At 47.2% G+C, this 18,181-nt stretch overlaps 1 protein-coding gene across 1 annotated transcript in view; it reads left to right on the forward strand.

The window, feature by feature from the left end:
* Nucleotides 1–1,465: 1,465 nt before the first annotated feature.
* The window catches only part of ROCK2 (Rho associated coiled-coil containing protein kinase 2), a 154,122-nt gene continuing 137,406 nt past the window's right edge, over nucleotides 1,466–18,181 (forward strand). The window contains exon 1 of the mRNA XM_012926232.2: nucleotides 1,466–1,986. Coding sequence (XP_012781686.2) covers nucleotides 1,846–1,986 — 141 coding nt within the window. The 5' untranslated portion in view covers nucleotides 1,466–1,845. The remainder of the gene's footprint in view (nucleotides 1,987–18,181) is intronic.

Raw genomic sequence — 18,181 nt, forward strand, 5'->3', positions numbered from 1 at the left:
TGGTCAGTGTAAGTACTCTACCGCTTACTAGCCCCTTCGTTTTAAATGAGCTTTCCAAGTCCAGCGTTTGTGCCCAGGGCTCTCTGTTACCCCACCAAGCTTCTTAACTACACACAGCCAGTGGCTGCCAAGTTAATTAGGAACTGGGGCCCTCACAGCGCTCCTTCTGCTGTGCATATGGTGTGTCCTCAGGAGAAGGCAGGCAGCAGCTGTGATGGTATCTGCACCGTGCTTCCAGGCCCGAGGGGCAGGAGTGTCCCGCTGCTCTGCCCCGAGGGTGGGGTCAGTGAAGGGGATTCCCCTTCGCACCACCCAGGGCCTCCTTCAACTGCCCAAGTAAGGGTGGCTTTCACCCAAAACCCCAGCGGAGGCTCCTGGAACATTCACTGATAAAAAGGCTACTTTTAGAGTCAGGCCTATCTGGGGGCTTATCTGTGACAGGCCAGCGCAGAGGAGTTGCAGATTCTTACTGCTTCATGGTATCAGATTGTAGCTTTTCTGGAAGTGGCTCCTGCCTTCTAGCATAGCTTTCCATTCCCCACCCCAGTATGCTTTTTGAGCATCTTTGCAGGGAAGGAAAATCCCCTGAACTTACAAAGCCCTGCCACTCCGGAGCGGGCGCCCCAACTGGCCCGCGCCTTTTGTTTCGGCCTGGCCCTCACACCTGCCGGACAATGCGGGGATCGGCCTTCAGGGCCAGTGTCCCCGGCCATCCTGTAAACATTGCGGCAGCTCTCTCTCCCCCGCCCGCTGGGGGACCGTTTCCTTAGAAAGGCACTTCCTTAAATGGCTTTCCCGGGTCAGAGGGGCGCTCCGCACGGCTTCGGAGCTTCTGGTCCAGACTTTCCCGCTGGCTCCCGGGCGGATGTGACCCCTGGCTGGCTTGGAGAGGGCAGAGCGAGGCGCGGCGACCGCGACCCCCTGCTCACCAAGGCCGAGGCTTCGCCCCACCCTGCCACCGCCCTCCCGGTCCCTCCACGCGGACAGTGCTCCGGGCCAGCCGGGGAGGCCGCGCGGGCTCGTGGCTCGGGTCCTCGCCTGCGGGGCGGAAGCGTCAGCCTCAGGCCCCGCGGCCCCTGCGCCTCGCCGGCCACCGCGGTCGCTAGGATCCGAGCGCGGGTGAGGCAAGGGCCCGCATAGCTGTGCGCTGAGTCAGCGGGGGCCGCGGGGTCGGCGGCCGCGCCGAGGGTCAGTCGGGGCGGGGAGCCGAGCGCCGCCCTTCCCCCGCGGGCGCGCCCCCGCGGCCCCCTCAGGACGTCCCGGCCAGGGAGGAGGGCGCGCTGAGGGAGACGCGGCCGCCGCGGGGAGGCCGAGAGCAGAGAAACAGAGAGCGAGCGAGAGAGGAAAAGGAGCGGAGGAAGGCGGCGCGCGGAGGCCGGCGGGCGGGGCGGGGCGCGCGGGCGCGGCGGAGGGGCTTGTGGGTAGCGGCGGCGCGCGCCGGGCTGAGGGGCAGCGCAGCGGGCGTGTGGGAGCCAGCGGCGGCCGCGGCCACGGCCACGATGGGAGCGGGCGGCCGGAGGACGTAGTGGCCCGCTCCTGGGCTCCAGCGTCCCGGGACGCCGAGGGCGGGCCGGCCCCTGTGGCGGCGGCGGCACTTCCTTGCGGGAGCTCGCCGCGCACCGGCGGACCGGGCGGCGCGAAGCCGCCTGAGGGGCGGGGACGCCGGCCGCTCCCGGCCGGGCCCCTCGGAGCCGCCTCGGGCCCCCAGCGCGTCGTGGAGCTCGGGAGACAGAGCCGGAGGCGGCCGGAGCCCCCCTGCTCGGAGGGAGCCGGGGCTTCGGGGGTCGGCACTAGGCCCCGCGGCGCGAGGAGGAGCCGGAGTGCGGGCCCGGCGCTGGCGGCGGCATGAGCCGGCCCCCGCCGACGGGGAAAATGCCCGGCGCCCCCGAGGCCGGGCCAGGGGACGCGGCCGGCGCGGGCCGCCAGAGGAAGCTGGAGGCGCTCATCCGAGACCCTCGCTCCCCCATCAACGTGGAGAGCTTGCTGGTAGGTGGCCGGGGCCTGCGAGTCCCTCGGGCCCGGCCGTGGGGAGGGGGCGGGTGCGCCCCACCCGCCTGGCTTCCGGCGGCGGGGGCCGGACGGGCGGGACGCCCACCTTGGAGTCCTCCCGGGGACCTCCCTCCAGCCCGGGCCGCTGCGCCCGGGGAGGAAACAGCCCTCCCTCCTTCCCTCCCTCCTGTCTTCCCTTCCCCCCCTCGGGGTTTGGGGAGTCTGGTGCGCCCGTGGAGAGCGTGTCACGCCGTGTGGGGACGTGGGTGCCAGTTAGGGAAGCAGGAAACCCGACGCTGGCCGTGTTTTGGTGACAAAGAGCTGCCCTCCCTGGGTCCCTGTTGTCTGATGAGCTCAAGCTGTGCGTTTGCGGTTGTCTTTGACCAGCGCGTGTTTGGAATTTCGTTTGTGTGTATTTAATTTCTCGAAGCCATCGCGCTGGAGCGCTCCCCACCTTCCCACCCTCTCCCCCAGTCTGGTCAGAACCGTCCAGTGTGATCAGTCTCTTCCTCCATTCCACTCCTTTCCTAAGAGAGACTTTGAAATCCAAATTAATAGCCCCGGAAAGGCTTGCTGATAGACGCTGAGTAAGAAAGGAGCGCAGTCTATCCCTGGGGTTGCTGCCCCCTCCTTACCGGAGTGAACGCGTCTATTTCGCAGACAGTGCGATGGAGACGGGCGAGACTGTTACCCTGGGAAGTAGACAGTGGAAAAAGATACTCTGGATATTAAGTTAACTCCGGAGGGCTGGAGTTGGGGTGGGTGATCCCTGGCGCCTTCATGGCCATGCCAACGTGCAGTAGCCGTCTCCCACCAGGGAAGAAGCCTAGTGACCATGGGATGAGAAAAAACTGCCCAGCAGTGACTGACTGACGGCTCTTCCGAGGCCCCTGGTTATCCTCTGAGGTTTCTGGAATCATTCGTAGTGACTCAGTCCTGTTTGGCCAAAATGCAGGAGCTGACTGGAGGGTGTGTATCCTGCACAGTGCAGAGAGGGGTGCCATGTGCGGCTGTCTGGCAGCCAGGTGGGGGCTTTCCTCTGCCGGCGCTCTGGTTTCTGTGCTGGGTCCTCCCGCGACAAGGGCCACCTGAACCATCCCTGGAAGGGTCTGCTCCGCTGGCAGGCTGGGCTGCCTGGGGGCCATAGTTTTTCTGAGCCTTCCCTTCCAGGATATGCACTCTGGTATTTTGCTAACAGAACTTGGATCCAAGGCCAGAAAGTTCAGTTAAAAATAGTGGCTGTAAATCTTCAGTATTCATCAGATTCAGACTCAATTCTAGGGAGAAATGTTTTTACACCCCACTTTTATTTTTTTGGATTGTTAGTGATGTGATCATAATTGTTAAGGGTTATTCTGAGCTTAATGAAGTGCTAGGCAACTCATTAAAGACATTTCTAAATTAAGAGGAGAATCTTAAAAAAATGAGAGATTTGACTTACTTGGCAGGCAGGTGTAGCCCCTCGTTTATTGAGGGCTTCACTCAGCAGAACACTTCTGTCAAGGTGCGCTGACACTGCTGGGTGACAGCTGACCTCCCGTGCTGATTTAATGGCTTTCTGTGATTGCCAACAGTAGTTGGTGTTGCCTTCAGTAGAACTATCCAGAAGTGCAGTGGATCTTGGCAGGTCAGAAACTGTCCTTGGCTTCTTTGGGGCAAGGTTCCTGTGCTTGTGTTGCAAATTGACACAGTGAGGAGAAAACAAGTTACATTAAAGCTGTATAATTTCATATGACAAAGAATACATTTTTGTTTAGTTGTGGTAGAATACATACAACAAAGTTCACCGTTTGGAGTTTTTTTTTTTTAATGCTGTGTTTGAGAGAAAAAGAGAAAGAGCCTGCCTTTGCTGGTTGATTTCGCAGATGCAGGCAGTGGCTGGGGCTGGGGATGGGCCAGGGTGGAAGCCAGGAATAGAGGAGGTAGCCTGGATCTCCCGCTGGTGGCAAGGAGACAGGGGGTTGATTCCGAGTACTCACTGCGGCCTCACAGGGTCGGTAGGGACAGGAGGCTGCAGGCGACCCTGGGGCCCCTGTCATGGACACATGGGGCCACACTCAGACCCTGGGTGCCTTGCCGTGACTGTGTGGTTGCCAGGCTGGATGGCTGCTGCCTATAGGCGCCTAGGTGCAGTGGCACGAAGGCGCTCACACTGTTATGCAGCCAGCACTGTTCTCCGTCCCCAGAACCTGTTCATCATTGAACTTTACAAGAGTGTTGTAATAATTTACCTGGTATCACGTTAGTTATTTGAAATCTGGCCAGTTAGACTGATTCTCACATTTGGTCGTGATTATTTTGCATGTACCATTTCTTTTGGTTTTGCCACAGAAAGCCTTTTTTCTTTGAGAAAATTTATGGAATATAGTTTAACATGGCCGTGAATCTTAGCTCAGGAGTACAGACAGTACCACTGCAAGCTGTGTACTGCTGGAGACAGGGAAACAGAGCGGAGCTACTGTGTCCTGCGCAGCAGACTGGACCTAGAGAAGTTACACAAGAGAGCATGCAAGGTGCTTGGCTCAGTACTTCAAGTGCTTGGCTCAGTGCTCGGCACAGAGTTGGTGCTCGGTCAGGTTATTGCTGCTATTGTTTGCATTGAGTATGTTGCATTTGCTTTAAATTTCCTTTGAAAAGGAAAATGGCTATATTTGTAACTTCCTTGTTGCATAATTTTAAGTAGCATCATCATTTGAATTTACCATCTGAAAAATGTTCTTAATTTTCAAGATTGGAGCTGGAATCCAAGACTGACTTGGTGGAGGAACTTGGTGATTTCATTCCACTGTGAAGCTGGTTGCTTTATGTAGATCGTAAATTAATCTGAGGATAAAATGTTTCTTTTGAAGTTGGATTGTGAGCTGGTTGCAAATTTGGGGAGGTTTGCATCTGTAACACTTTTGGGGGCATCTTTCTCTGCTTTGGTAGTATTGCAGCATCTGGGTAAATAGCTGGGTTGTGTTGTTAGAGTTCGGTCTCCTGCTATTCAGTGTTAGGTTGGAAAGTTGTCTTTCTGAAGGCTTGTGTTTTCAGTTTTTGGTTTATTTTATTCTTTCAGAGTAAGCAATCGTCATCTGTTGGACATGGGTTGGGTAAGTTGTCACTAGATGTGTGGATGGGCTAAGGTGATTGAAACTTTATACAGTTTTTCAGTGGCTTAATTTGGTTTTGTTATGCCAGTGAACTATCTGAAACTATATGAAAATTTCTCACAGTGTTTAGACTTTTGCAGTTTGCTGTTGGTCATTTACCCCATTAAAATCAAATAGATTTTAAATCAAATAGGAAATGTGTATTTACTCCACTATGTGATAAATGAGAAGATGATGGAGACAGAAATGAAATATAATAAATTTGAGCAAAATTGTTCCTACACATGTTTTCCTGTTGTGAAGTAAGTATTTTTTTTTTTTTAAGATTTATTCATTTTATTACAGCCACATATACAGAGAGGAGGAGAGACAGAGAGGAAGATCTTCCATCTGATGATTCCCTCCCCAAGTGAGCCGCAACGGGCCAGTGCGCGCTGATCCGAAGCCGGGAACCTGGAACCTCTTCTGGGTCTCCCACGCGGGTGCAGTGTCCCAATGCATTGGGCCGTCCTCAACTGCTTTCCCAGGCCACAAGCAGAGATCTGGATGGGAAGTGGAGCTGCCGGGATTAGAACCGGCGCCCATATGGGATCCCGGGGCATTCAAGGCGAGGACTTTAGCCGCTAGGCCACGCCGCCGGGCCCCGTGAAGTAAGTATTGGACGTTTGTAGCATATGGGATTAGTTTGTGTTAAAATTTGTATTTTGTTAGGAAAGCTTTGAAGAAACTGAGTCAGCCAAACTGTGTGGAGCTTGCTGTCCAGGTAATGTTAGCCTTTTGTTGGAAGTGCAGATCCTCTATAGTGGTGATCCCTGCGGAACATCTGAATTGATCTGTTGTTACAATGTCATGGTTTATTCCTCCTTCTAGTAGAAGTGATAATGGCTTTCCCTAGGGAAAGAGGAATGGGTTTGATTTGGTATCTCAGATTCCCAAGAGGGCTTTAGGGGTAACATACTATTTTTGAAAATCCAATAAATTCTGAATTCGGAAACATTTTAGCCCCAGCTGAAGCCATTGTTGACTAAGTTAGGAAATGAACACTTAGATTACCTGAGTAGTTGTAAAGAAATACTAGATAATTATCTTAAACTCTAAGGTTTTGTTTGTTTTTGGTTGTTGTTCTTTTGTCTGTCCTTAGGATCTTGATTATAAAGTCCTCTTTTGGCATTTTGAATTCTGAAATATTTTTAACATTAAAAGAATTTGCATCTGAATCTAGGTTATGAATCTGAGCAGCATTCCTGAAATGGCTGTACAAGTGAAAAAGTGAGACCCCAGCCCCGTGACGCTGCCGGTGGGCTGCTGTGATCCTGTCTGCGACCTTGGCAGTTGTGATGTGTCTTTTTTTTAGCCTGACTGTATCCTTATGCCATCATAGGTCACAGTAGAGTTCCAATCACTTGATGTTTGTTTTTCTCTTCTTTCTGTTTTTCTATGATGGCAGGTGTTGCTGGGAGCATTCCTAAAGCTCCTGTGAAGTTTCTACAGACTAGGCTATATGTTTGAGAATGGAATTGCTGGAATTTTTTTTTTTTTTAAAGATTTATTTATTTTACTACAAAGTCAGATATACAGAGAGGAGGAGAGACAGAGAGGAAGATCTTCCGTCCGATGATTCACTCCCCAAGTGAGCCACAACGGGCCGATGCGCGCCGATCCGAAGCCGGGAGCCAGGAACCTCTTCCAGGTCTCCCACGGGTGCAGGGTCCCAAGGCTTTGGGCCGTCCTCGACTGCTTTCCCAGGCCACAAGCAGGGATCTGGATGGGAAGTGGAGCTGCCGGGATTAGAATCGGCGCCCATGTGGGATCCCAGGGCATTCAAGGCGAGGACTTTAGCCGCTAGGCCATGCCGTGGGCCCTATTCATTTATTTTTAACGGCATGGAAGTAAACAGCAGAGCCTTCTCCAGTGATGCTTTATTTAATTGGAAGCAGGTCAGAGCTGTATTGGTATTACCTGGATAGTTTATGGAGGAATGCTTTCCATACTAAACATTGTCTTGTATTCTTCTTGGCTGTTGAGTTTTTTTAATGCGTGAAATGCAAGCTCTTCGTTGGGCTTTTCTCACCCTGCTGCTGTTATATGAATATTTGTTGAATGAGCTGACCAGTAATTCTTTTTAATGTAGTGAGAGTGATAACCTGTATATCGGGATTTCTGCCAGAGTTATTAACGTATTCCCTAAAGAAATATTAAGATCAGTTTTCTGTCAGCAAGTTTATATCTGTGCATCCAAGGGTATGTCAGAAAGCTTGTGTAAAATGGAATTAAAAGTTAAGTTTGGGGCCCGGCGGCGTGGCCTAGCGGCTAAAGTCCTCGCCTTGAAAGCCCCGGGATCCCATATGGGCGCCGGTTCTAATCCCGGCAGCTCAACTTTCCATGCAGCTCCCTGCTTGTGGCCTGGGAAAGCAGCTGAGGACGGCCCAATGCATTGGGACACTGCACCCGCGTGGGAGACCCGGAAGAGTTTCCATGTTCCCGGCTTCGGATCGGCACGCATCCGCGTGTTTCGGCTCACTTGGGGAGTGAAAACATCGGATGGAGGATCTTCCTCTCTGTCTCTCCTCCTCTGTGTATATCTGGCTGTAACAAAAATGAATAAATCTTAAAAAAAAAAAAAGTTAAGTTTATTTTTGCTGAAAAACATTGAAATCTGTAGTTTTTCGTAATACATATTTTCAGTGAATGTCAAAACAGGTTTAATTGAGATTCAGAAAGAGAAGCCAAGTGAGTGTATGGATCGTGGGCTTACTGACGATGCTGGACAGGAAGGAAGGTAAACATCCGTGTATGCACAAGGGGCAGTTTGGGGACGTAGAGCTAGTTGGAGGTTATGTAGGAAAGGTGACTTGAACATTTTCTGGATTGTTCTGAACAGTTTGTCTTGCCATTTAAGCTGTTGTGAGTGTGAAGTAGTGAAACCTGTGAGTGCAGCAGCCTTTATGGTCTGTGTGGGTCGTCTGCTATCCCTCCCCCGGCTGGGCCTCCTCACGCCTGCTAATGAATTGGAGATGTGTGTGTGGAGAGCGCTTACGGAGTGAGGACAGGTGAAATTCAGGTGGCATTTTCTAAGGTGAAATCTTTGATAATGACATATTGTTTGTAATTATTAACAAGGCAACATTTGGTTATTAATTTTAAAAAGTCAAGACGTGAGCTTTTGATTAGGAATTGTTAGTTACAAGTCACAATGCTTTGAAAAATTTTTCGATATTAAGCATTCTGTCAGCCTTTTAAAAAAAAGATTATTTATATTCATAAGATAGATTTATAGACAGAGGAAACAGAAGAATCTTCCACCCCCTGATTCACTTCCCAAATGGCTTGAACAGAGTCAATCTAAAGCCAGGATCCAAGAGCTTCTTTTGGGTCCCATATACAGGTGCGGGATTCCAAGGCTTTGGGCCATCCTTCACTGCCTTCCCAGGCCACAGGCAGGAATTTGGCGTGAAAGTGGAGTGCCAGGACATGAACCATCACCAATATGGGGCGCAGGCGCTTGCAGGCAGAGGATTAACCAATTGAGCCATTACTATCATTTTTGACTTGAAATGATTTAATGTGTAACAGATTTCTTTTTCTAATAAACACAAATACTAATTTCTCATATTCTCTTTTAGCTGTGTTTAAAATAAAGTTCTTGACAATTAAGAATTTTTGTTCTACATCTACTGGTAGTGTTCAGTTAGCAGACAAAGGAGAGCCAGGCACAGTTTTGTTGGTCTCTTGTTAAATCCTTTGTAATTGTTGGTTGGATAAATATAGTCTGAAGACATACTGCAATCGACAATGTATGTTTCAGTCTCTTATTTGCTTAGAATCAGCTTTGAAAAAGGTACAGCAGTTTAGAAAGAGCATGTTTGAAATAATCAGACATCTTTGCTCACAGGCTTTGCTCCTTTCAATTTTCAATAGCTTTCTGCATTGAGTTCACTTTCATACATAAGCTTCACCCATTATAAATGTAAAATTTGAGAATTGATAAATTTATGAAATTGTAATCATCACCATAATCCATGTTTGTAAGTCCCCTAAAATTCAGTTGAGTCTGTGATGAGTCCTGGCACCCTGTCTCAGCTGACCGCCGTCCGTCTCTGTAGGTGAAATACAGCAGATGATCATTTGCAACTGATTTCTTTCACCTAGCACTATTCTGAGGCACCTTTACAGCATCTATCAATATTTTGTTCTTTTCATTGCTGAGTAACATTTCATTGTGTGAATTGTTATGGATTTGCTGTATGTGGGAGCTTATGCTTCCTCTGTGTGGATTCCCAGGAGTGGGCTCATAGCATCATGTCCGCTTACGCTTTAACTTTTAAGAAATAGCCAGACTTTTCCAAAGAGACCATTGCTGCTCTACATTCCCATCAGCAATGTCCAGTTTTTCCACATTCTTAGTAGATATTTGATATTGTGTGTATTTGCAGTGATAGTGCAGTTATACAACATTTTACTAATGACAAATTATATTGAGTATTGCATTACATGCTTGTTAATTTTGTTTGTTTTTTTTCCTTTGTTTTTGACCAATGTGCTGTGTGTGGTCTAGTTTAAGTTAATGTATTGAAATTATTTATATTTTTGTGCATGGAGATAGCTATCAGTTGGTGAAGTTCTGTTTTGTAGACCACAGGTCAATTTTAGTGAATGTAAGTAATGCAGATAGGAGCCCACTGTATGTGGGATATCATCCTAAAAAGTGTCCGAACCTCAGAGGCCTTAGGGAATATTCCTTTTTTTTGTTTTGCTTCATTTATTTATTTCAAAACATTTCTTTTTTAAAGATTTATTTTTATTCAAAAGGCAGATTGACAGAAGGAGAAGCAGAGAGAGATCTTCAGGAACTGCATTCTTTGAAAGATGTAATCTTAAAGAAACTTAAATGCATTGAAAAAAGGCTTCCCTACTGGATTAAAAAAACAGAAGTATAGACGTGTAGAAATTTCAAAACTGAGTACCAGTGTTTATTCCTAGCTGTTACAGATCATTTTAAGTTTTTATTTTTTGGGCCCAGTGGCGTGGCCTAGCGGCTAAAGTCCTCACCTTGAGCCCCGGGATCCCAGATGGGCGCCGGTTCTAATCCCGGCAGCTCCACTTCCCATCCAGCTCCCTGCTTGTGGCCTGGGAAAGCAGTTGAGGACGGCCCAAAAGCCTTGGGACTCTGCACTAGCGTGGGAGACCCGGAAGAAGTTCCTGGCTCCTGGCTTCGGATCGGCGCGCATCGGCCGTTGTGCTCACTTGGGGAGTGAATCATCGGACGGAAGATCTTCCTCTCTGTTGCTCCCCTCCTCTGTATATATTAGTTTGCAATAAAAATAAAGAAAATCCTTAAAAAAAAGTTTTTCTTTTTTTTTTTCTTAAAATTTATTTGTTTATTTGAAAGGCAAAGTTGCAGCAAGGGAGGAATAGAGAGCTCTTCCATATGTTGGTTCACTTTGCAAGTGGCAACAATGACCAGGGCTGTGCCAGGCTGACGTCAGGCACCAGGAGCTCCATGTGGTTCTCCAGTGTATTCGGCAGGGGTCAGGTGCTTACACTGGCCTCCACTTTGTTCCCAGTCGCATTTTGAGCTGGATAGGGAGTGGAGTAGCCAGAAGGGACTGGAACCAGTGTTCACATGCAGTGCTGGAGTAGAAGGCAGTGGCTTAGCCAGCTGCACTCACTGCTGGCCCCTAAAGAAAGCCAGTAAAGGCAGTAGTTTCCAAATGTTGGCATGTATAGAAGCCACCAAGAGATTGTAGAAATATCTATGCCTGGATTTCACTTTCAGGTATTGTAATGTGTTGGTGCATGCTGTGACTTGAGTTTTGGGTATTTAAAAGGTTCCAGCTGATTGTTACAGGCAGGACAGTGTAGGTACCATTGATCTAAAGGGTGTAGCATTGTAATTCACAGATTGGCAGAGGTTGCCATTCCTTCAGTATGTATCTGAGAAAAGCAGAGTATCTCCTTTTTCCTTTAATTTTGTATTATGTTGCGCTTGTATGAAACCTAGACATCAGAATTACCTGGTGTAGGGCCTGGTACTATGATGGCCCTTGCCTTGCAAGCACCAGAATCCTGTGTGGATGCAGGTTCACATCTCCGGTGCTTCACTTCCCATCTAGCTTCCTGCTTTTGGCCTGGGAAAGTGGCAGAGGATGCCCAAAGCCTTGGGCCCCTGTGCACCCATGTGGGAGACCCTGAAGAAGCTGGCATCAGATTGGCTCAGCTCTGGCCATCATGGCCACTTAGGGAAAAAATAATTACCTGATGTAAGCCAGATTTATGTTGAGGGTTCTGGTGAAAATGCTATCACATCTTCCGGCTTAAGTTATTTAAGTTTAAATAAATTTAAATAGATATTTTTGGTGATTGTGATTCAGGTAATCTTAAGGGTAGAGTTTGAAAAACAACTGTAGTTGCTCCTTTATGTCGTGATTGGGGGGCGGGGGGAAGCCCAAATCTAATTGTTGAGATCTTTTAGACACAGAATAGCTGGCATATTGGTGGATGGCAGATTTTCTGACTATGCAGGGGCATCACCTTTTTTATGTTTTAAAGGTTTTTTTTTTTTTTTTTTATCAGAAAGCAGTTACAGACAAAAGGAGAGGTAAAGATCTATCCACTGGTTTACTCCCCAGATGGTTGTAACGATGGAGTTGAGCTGATCTAAAGCCAGGAGCCAGGAGTCTCTTCCAGGTCTTCCTTGCAGCTGCAGAATCACAAGGGCTTGAACCATGCTCCGCTGCCTTCACAGACCACAAGGAAGTGACGGGATGCGAGGAAGTGGGCCAGCTAGCACACAAACTGGCATTAATTGAGTCATTGTGTCAGGCCTGGGCATCATATTTATGCCCATCTTCTTTTAGGACTACACAGAAACCAGACCAAAGTTTTCTTTTACTGATACTTTTCTTAAAAATTTTATTTATTTGAAAACATCATAGTGAGAGAGAGAGAGAAAGAGAAAGAGAGAGATAATCTTTCACATGCTGGTTCACTCCCCAGATTTTGACAGTGACTAGAGCTAGACCAAGCTGAAGCCAAGGACCTAGAGTTTCATCCAGTCTCCACATGGGTAGCAGGATCCCAAACACTTGGGCCATCTTCCACTGCTTTTTCCAGGCTGTTACTAGGGAGCTGGATGGGAAGTAGAGCAACCGGGACATGGACTGCTGCCCATATGAGATTCTGGTGTTTCTGGAAGATACAACCACAGAGTTCCCCTCTTCCTCTTTTTAAATTGAAAAGTCGGATATACAGAGAGGCAGAGAGACTCACCCCCTAAATGGCCGCAGTGGCTGAAATTGAGCCAAGCTGAAGCCAGAAACCAGGATCCTCCTGCGGGTCTCCCTTGTGAGTGCAGGGTCCCAAGGCTTTGGCTCTGTACTCTACTGCTCTCCCAGGCTACAAGCAGGGAGCTGGAAGGGAAGCGGAGTACCCAGGATTAGAACCGGCACCCGTATGGGATCCCTGTGCATGCAGGGTGAGGACTTTAGCCACTAGGCTACAGTATCAGGCCCTTTTTTAATTAGAGAAAGATTTATTTATTGGTTGATTGATTTATCTATCCATGTATTTATTTATTTATTAGGAAGGCAGAGAGCTGCTGATTTCACTTCCTAAATGGTCACAATGGCCTGGGCTGGGCCATGCTGAAGACAGGGGTCAGGAGCTTCATGAAGCTCTCCCATGTGGATGTAGAGGCCCCAGCAATTGGGCCATCTTCTGTTTCCCCAGGTGCATTAGCAGGGAGATGGATTAGAAATGGAGCAGCCAGGGCATGAGCTGGTATCCATATGGTATGCTGCCGTTGCTGGTTCTGGCTTAGCTTTATGCCACAATATGGGCTTCTGTAGTTATCTTTAGAAATTTGCTACATAAGGGCCCGGCGGCGTGGCCTAGCGGCTGAAGTCCTCACCTTGAAAGCCCCGGGATCCCATATGAGCGCCGGTTGTAATCCCGGCAGCTCCACTTCCCATCCAGCTCCCTGCTTGTGGCCTGGGAAAGCAGTTGAGGACGGCCCAATGCATTGGGACACTGCACCCGTGTGGGAGACCCAGAAGAGGTTCCTGGCTCCCGGCTTCGGATCGCCACGCATCGGCCTGTTGCGGCTCACTTGGGGAGTGAATCATCGGACGGAAGATCTTCCTCTCTGTCTCTCCTCCTCTGTGTATATCTGGCTGTAATAAAATGAATAAATCTTTAAAAAAAATAGAAATTTGCTACATAAGACTTAATATTTTCATTGGAAATATTTTCTATTTAAAAATGTTTTAATTTGGTCTCGTGGTGGGAGTCCTAATTCATAAAGTCTTACTGTTACTCATTTTCTTCAACATTTAAAAATATTTGAAAAAATGCAATTAAATTTGAACCTTAAGATTTATTAATGACGTGTTCATGCTAAAATATTTTAAGGTATTATTTCTTGGCTATAGCTTTAATGGAACATGTAACATGATTACAACATTTCAAAATAAGGTATTTTGTTAATATTGTCTTCTTCAGGTTAAAGAAGAATATGGTAACAAAAGTAAGGTTTTACCCTGAAAAACAGAAGGCTCACCTGAAATACTTTGCTGGCATTCTGAAAGATAATTTGTGCTGCAAGCATACATTTCTATAAAAATGGGAGGCTGTAAAGTTAGAACTTTTTAAGACATTCTGGAAAACAGATTGTTTTTTCTATTTAAGATATTTCCATAATAGGAGAACAACAGATGATACAAATAAAACTAAATTTAGAACTAATAAAAGGAAGTTCTAGTGCAAAATTGGCTGACAAAATTTCCTTCTGAGGGTAGTCATGAAATAAAACGCACTGAATTTTAAGGAGTTAGTGATTTTGGGGGACAGAGAGATTGTGTTTTTAGCGTAGGGCAGTCTCAGGCTGCTGTGGAGAATGTGAGATCTTTGAGTTGTGTGCTCTCCCATCACTGCCATGAAATGATTTAGTTTGCTTCTGTTGTAACAGACCTATGAAATGAAAGTTTAACAACTTGAAGAATAACTCATTTCAAATTGTTTTCTATTGGTTAAGTACCACTAAAGCAAATTCATAAAATGGAACTTTGTTTAAATCTGCGTTAATGTATGAAAATAAAAATAAACCTGTCCTGAGGAATTTTTTGCTGTATAGTAGTGAATTAGGAGAAAATGAAGGAAAATTTGTTGATTCTTTCTTTAAAGATTTCTTTACAAGAGAGAATAGTATAGTTGAAATTTAGAATCAAGAGCAAATATTGAAATTATTCTGATATTTTAAGTTGTGACTTATAATGCTTAACCTTTGTCAAGGGATTGTGAAGATTAAATCAGTGGAAAAGCTAACTGTATGAGGTATTGTTCTGTAAATTGAAAGACATTTGACAAGCTATATGTAAAATACCCTGTATTGTGTATGTCAGTGTCTTTCAGATGGTATGTGCGTACTAAACTGGTCCAGAATGTATTCTGTATTTTCCTCTAAAGATAGCATGTTATGGGCTCGGCAGCGTGGTCTAGTGGCTGAGGTCCTCGCCTTGATCCCATATGGCCGCTGGTTCTAATCCCGGCAGCTCCACTTCCTCTCTGTCTCTCCTCCTCTCAGTATATCTGACTTTGTAATAAAAATAAAATAAATCTAAGAAAAAAAAAAGCATGTTATTTAGCACATGTGAAGGTGCTTCAAAGTTTGAGATAGAAAAAAAAGGAATTTAAAGATTATTAAATATTTTTAAATACATGAATAATTTTCATAATGTACATTTTGGTGAATATTTTGAATACTCATGCATGGATTTCAAAATTGTATCAAAATATACTTATCTTAAGGATTTATTTATTTTTTTAAAGATTTATTTATTTTTATTACAAAGTCATATATACAGAGAGAGGAGGAGAGACAGAGAGGAAGATCTTCCATCCGATGGTTCACTCCACATGTGAGCTGCAACGGGCCGATGCGCGCTGATCTGATGCCGGGAACCTGGAACCTCTTCCGGGTATCCCACGCAGGTGCAGGGTCCCAAAGCTTTGGGCCGTCCTCAACTGCTTTCCCAGGCCACAAGCAGGGAGCTGGATGGGAAGTGGAGCTTCCGGGATTAGAACCGGCGCCCATCTGGGATCCCGGGGCTCAAGGTGAGGACTTTAGCCGCTAGGCCACGCCGCCGGGCCCGAGGATTTATTTATTTTTTATTGTGAAGGCAGATAGATATACAGAGAGAAGAAGATACAGAAAGAAATATCTTCCATCCGCTGATTCACTCCCCAAGAGACCACAATGGCCAGAGCTAAGCCAACCCAAAGCCAGGAGCCTGGAACCTCCTCTGGGTCTCCCATATGGGTGTAGGATCCCAAGGCTTTGCGTCATCCTCTTCTGCTTTCCCAGGCCACAAGCAGGGAGCTGGATGGGAAGTAGAACAGTCAGGGCACGAACCAGTGCCTGTGGTGATCCTGCTGCATGCAAAGCTAAGACTTTAACCATGAGGCTACTGCACCAGGCCCAAAATATACTTATTTTGTAGTTAGCATTCTCCAACAGACTTTTTGAAGTACTAACATGTTTCTTAAAGTAGTACCTTAGTGAATGAAAATTAGTTGGCATTTTTGTGCTTTTAATTCATTGATCATAGTAAGTCACATTGGGATTTTTTTTAACTTAAAAAAATATTTTTTGGGCCCGGCAGTGTGGCCTAGTGGCTAAAGTGCTCGCCTTGAATGCACCGGGATCCCATATGGGCGCCGGTTCTAATCCCGGCAGCTCCACTTCCCATCCAGCTCCCTGCTTGTGGCCTGGGAAAGCAGTCAAGGACAGCCCAGAGCCTTGGGACTTTGCACCCATGTAGGAGACCTGGAAGAAGTTCCTGGCTCCTGGCTTCGGATCGGCATAGCACCGCTCGTTACGCTCACATGGGGAGTGAATCATCGGACGGAAGATCTTCCTCTCTGTCTCTCCTCCTCTCTGTATATCTGACTTTGTAATGAAAATAAATGAATAAAAAAAGGAAAATAAATAAATCTTTAAAAAAATTTTTTTTTAAAATGATCATCCATCCAATGGTTCATTCCCCAAGCAGCCACAGTGGCTTGAGCTGAACCAATCTGAAGCCAGGAGCCATGAGCTTCTTCCAGGTCTCCCACACGGATGCAGGGTCCCAAAATTTTGGGCCGTCCTCCACTGCTTTCCCAGGCCACAAACAGGGAACTGTGTGGAAAGCAGGGCTGCCGGAATTAGAACCGGCGCCCATATGGGATCCTGGGATGTTCAAGACGAGGACTTTAGCCGTTACACTATCGTGCTGGGCCCTATACTTGTGTTTTAATCTAAGTTCCCATCTATAGTTTCATTCCCCTGATGGACTCACTCAGCAGTCCAGGCATGCGCTGTAATTAGAAACTGGGAATGCAGTCCAGGTCTCCCAAGTGGGTGGAAGGAGATAACTATTTGAGCTATTACTGTTGCATCACTGGGTGCTGTATTAGCAGGATGCTGGAAGTGGAGCAGAATCGAATTCAAACTCTGACAGTATGCTCAGTGCCCAGATCTGCCTGGGGATGTTTGGCTGGACCTTGATGTTCTGGAGAGAATAGTCACAGTCCTGGTGGGTTTTGTGGCTCAGGCCTGTTGATTTTGGGCTTTAGGATAGAAGCTGCTGCTTTTTGTTCCCCTTAAGATGAAGTGTTTTTTTTGTTTTTTCTAAGATTTATTTACTTTGAAGGGGAGAGAGTTACAGAGAGAAAAGGGGTTGTAGGGGAGAGATATTTTACATTTGTAGGTTTACTGCCCGAATGGCTGCAAAGACCAGAATTGAGACATTTGGGAGCCAGGAACTTTTTTGAGGTCTCCCATGTAAGTGTAGGGGTTCAAGAACTTGGGCCATCCTCCTCTGCTTTCCCAGACAATTGCAGGGAGTAGTGGAGCAGCTGGGACTCGAACCAGTGTCCTATCGCTCCCCTCCCCGTTATTGTTATTATTTTTTAAAGATTTATTTATTTTTATTTGAAAGGCAGATCTACAAAGGGGAGGAGAGACAGAAGGAAGATCTTCTATCCACTGGTTTACTCCCCAAATGGCCTCAAGGCCAGAGGTGAACTGATCTGAAGCCGGGAGCCTCTTCTGGGTCTCCCACGCTGGTGCAGGGTCCCAGGCCTTGTGCCATCCTCCACTGCTTTCCCAGTCCACAAGCAGGGAGCTGTAAGGAAAGCAGGGCCACCAGGGCATGAACCTGTGCTCTCATGAGATCCTGGCACATGCAAGGTGAGGACTTTAGCCACGAGGGTACTGCACCGGGCTCCTAACCAGTTTCTGTGGGATGCTGGCACTGCAGGTGGAGGGCCTAAGCAGCTATGCCATGGACCGGCCCCAGGATAGCGCTAGCCCCTGAATTGGGCCGGCCCCAGGAATGGGAAGGGAGTCAGCAGAACAGGCTAGAGGCGAGCTTTGATAATCTGAGGTTGCTGTGTTCTTTTATACTCTGCCTGCATCTCTTCCTGAAACACTGCCATCTTTTCTACCTCATTGACTCAAAACTAACTTCATGTGTTAAATTAGAAATGTAATACTTTTGCATTTTAAAAATTAGAGAAGTGAGTATAAAACGTGTTCCCTTTTCAGCCCTCTCCCTGATCTCAGTCTCCTGAAGCGTTTAGGATATGTCAGAACATCACGTTCTTCTGGGCTTGCTTGGAAGACTCGCTGCTCACTGTGTACATAAAACATGTATTACTGGTAGTTGGTTTTGCATCCACAGTGGACCATGACTTTGTCCACTGTTCTGTTCCTTTCTTCATTTAGTTTGAAAATCTTCAGTCAGAATTTACAGTTTTTAATTCACTTAGGTTCCCCCACCCCCCCTTTTTTTTTTTTTTCAGTTTTTGTTTGTTAATCAGTGTGAGAAAAGAACAGAATGAACAAACACTCTCCCCTAGTCTGGGTGTGCAGCCAGGATTCAGGTCTCCCATGCAGGTGGCAGCAGCTCAGATCATCAGCTGCTGTGGCTGTCGCCCCGAGTGTGCATCCACAGGAAGTCGGGGGGCCTGTTGAGCCCAGGTCTGAGATGCAGGGGCTGAGTGCCCACTCCTCACCTCGTTCTTTTTAAGTTCTGTGCAATTTTCACAAGTATTTATTT

This window comes from Ochotona princeps, chromosome 8, assembly GCF_030435755.1.
Source record: "Ochotona princeps isolate mOchPri1 chromosome 8, mOchPri1.hap1, whole genome shotgun sequence".
Classification (NCBI taxonomy): Eukaryota; Metazoa; Chordata; class Mammalia; order Lagomorpha; family Ochotonidae; genus Ochotona; species Ochotona princeps.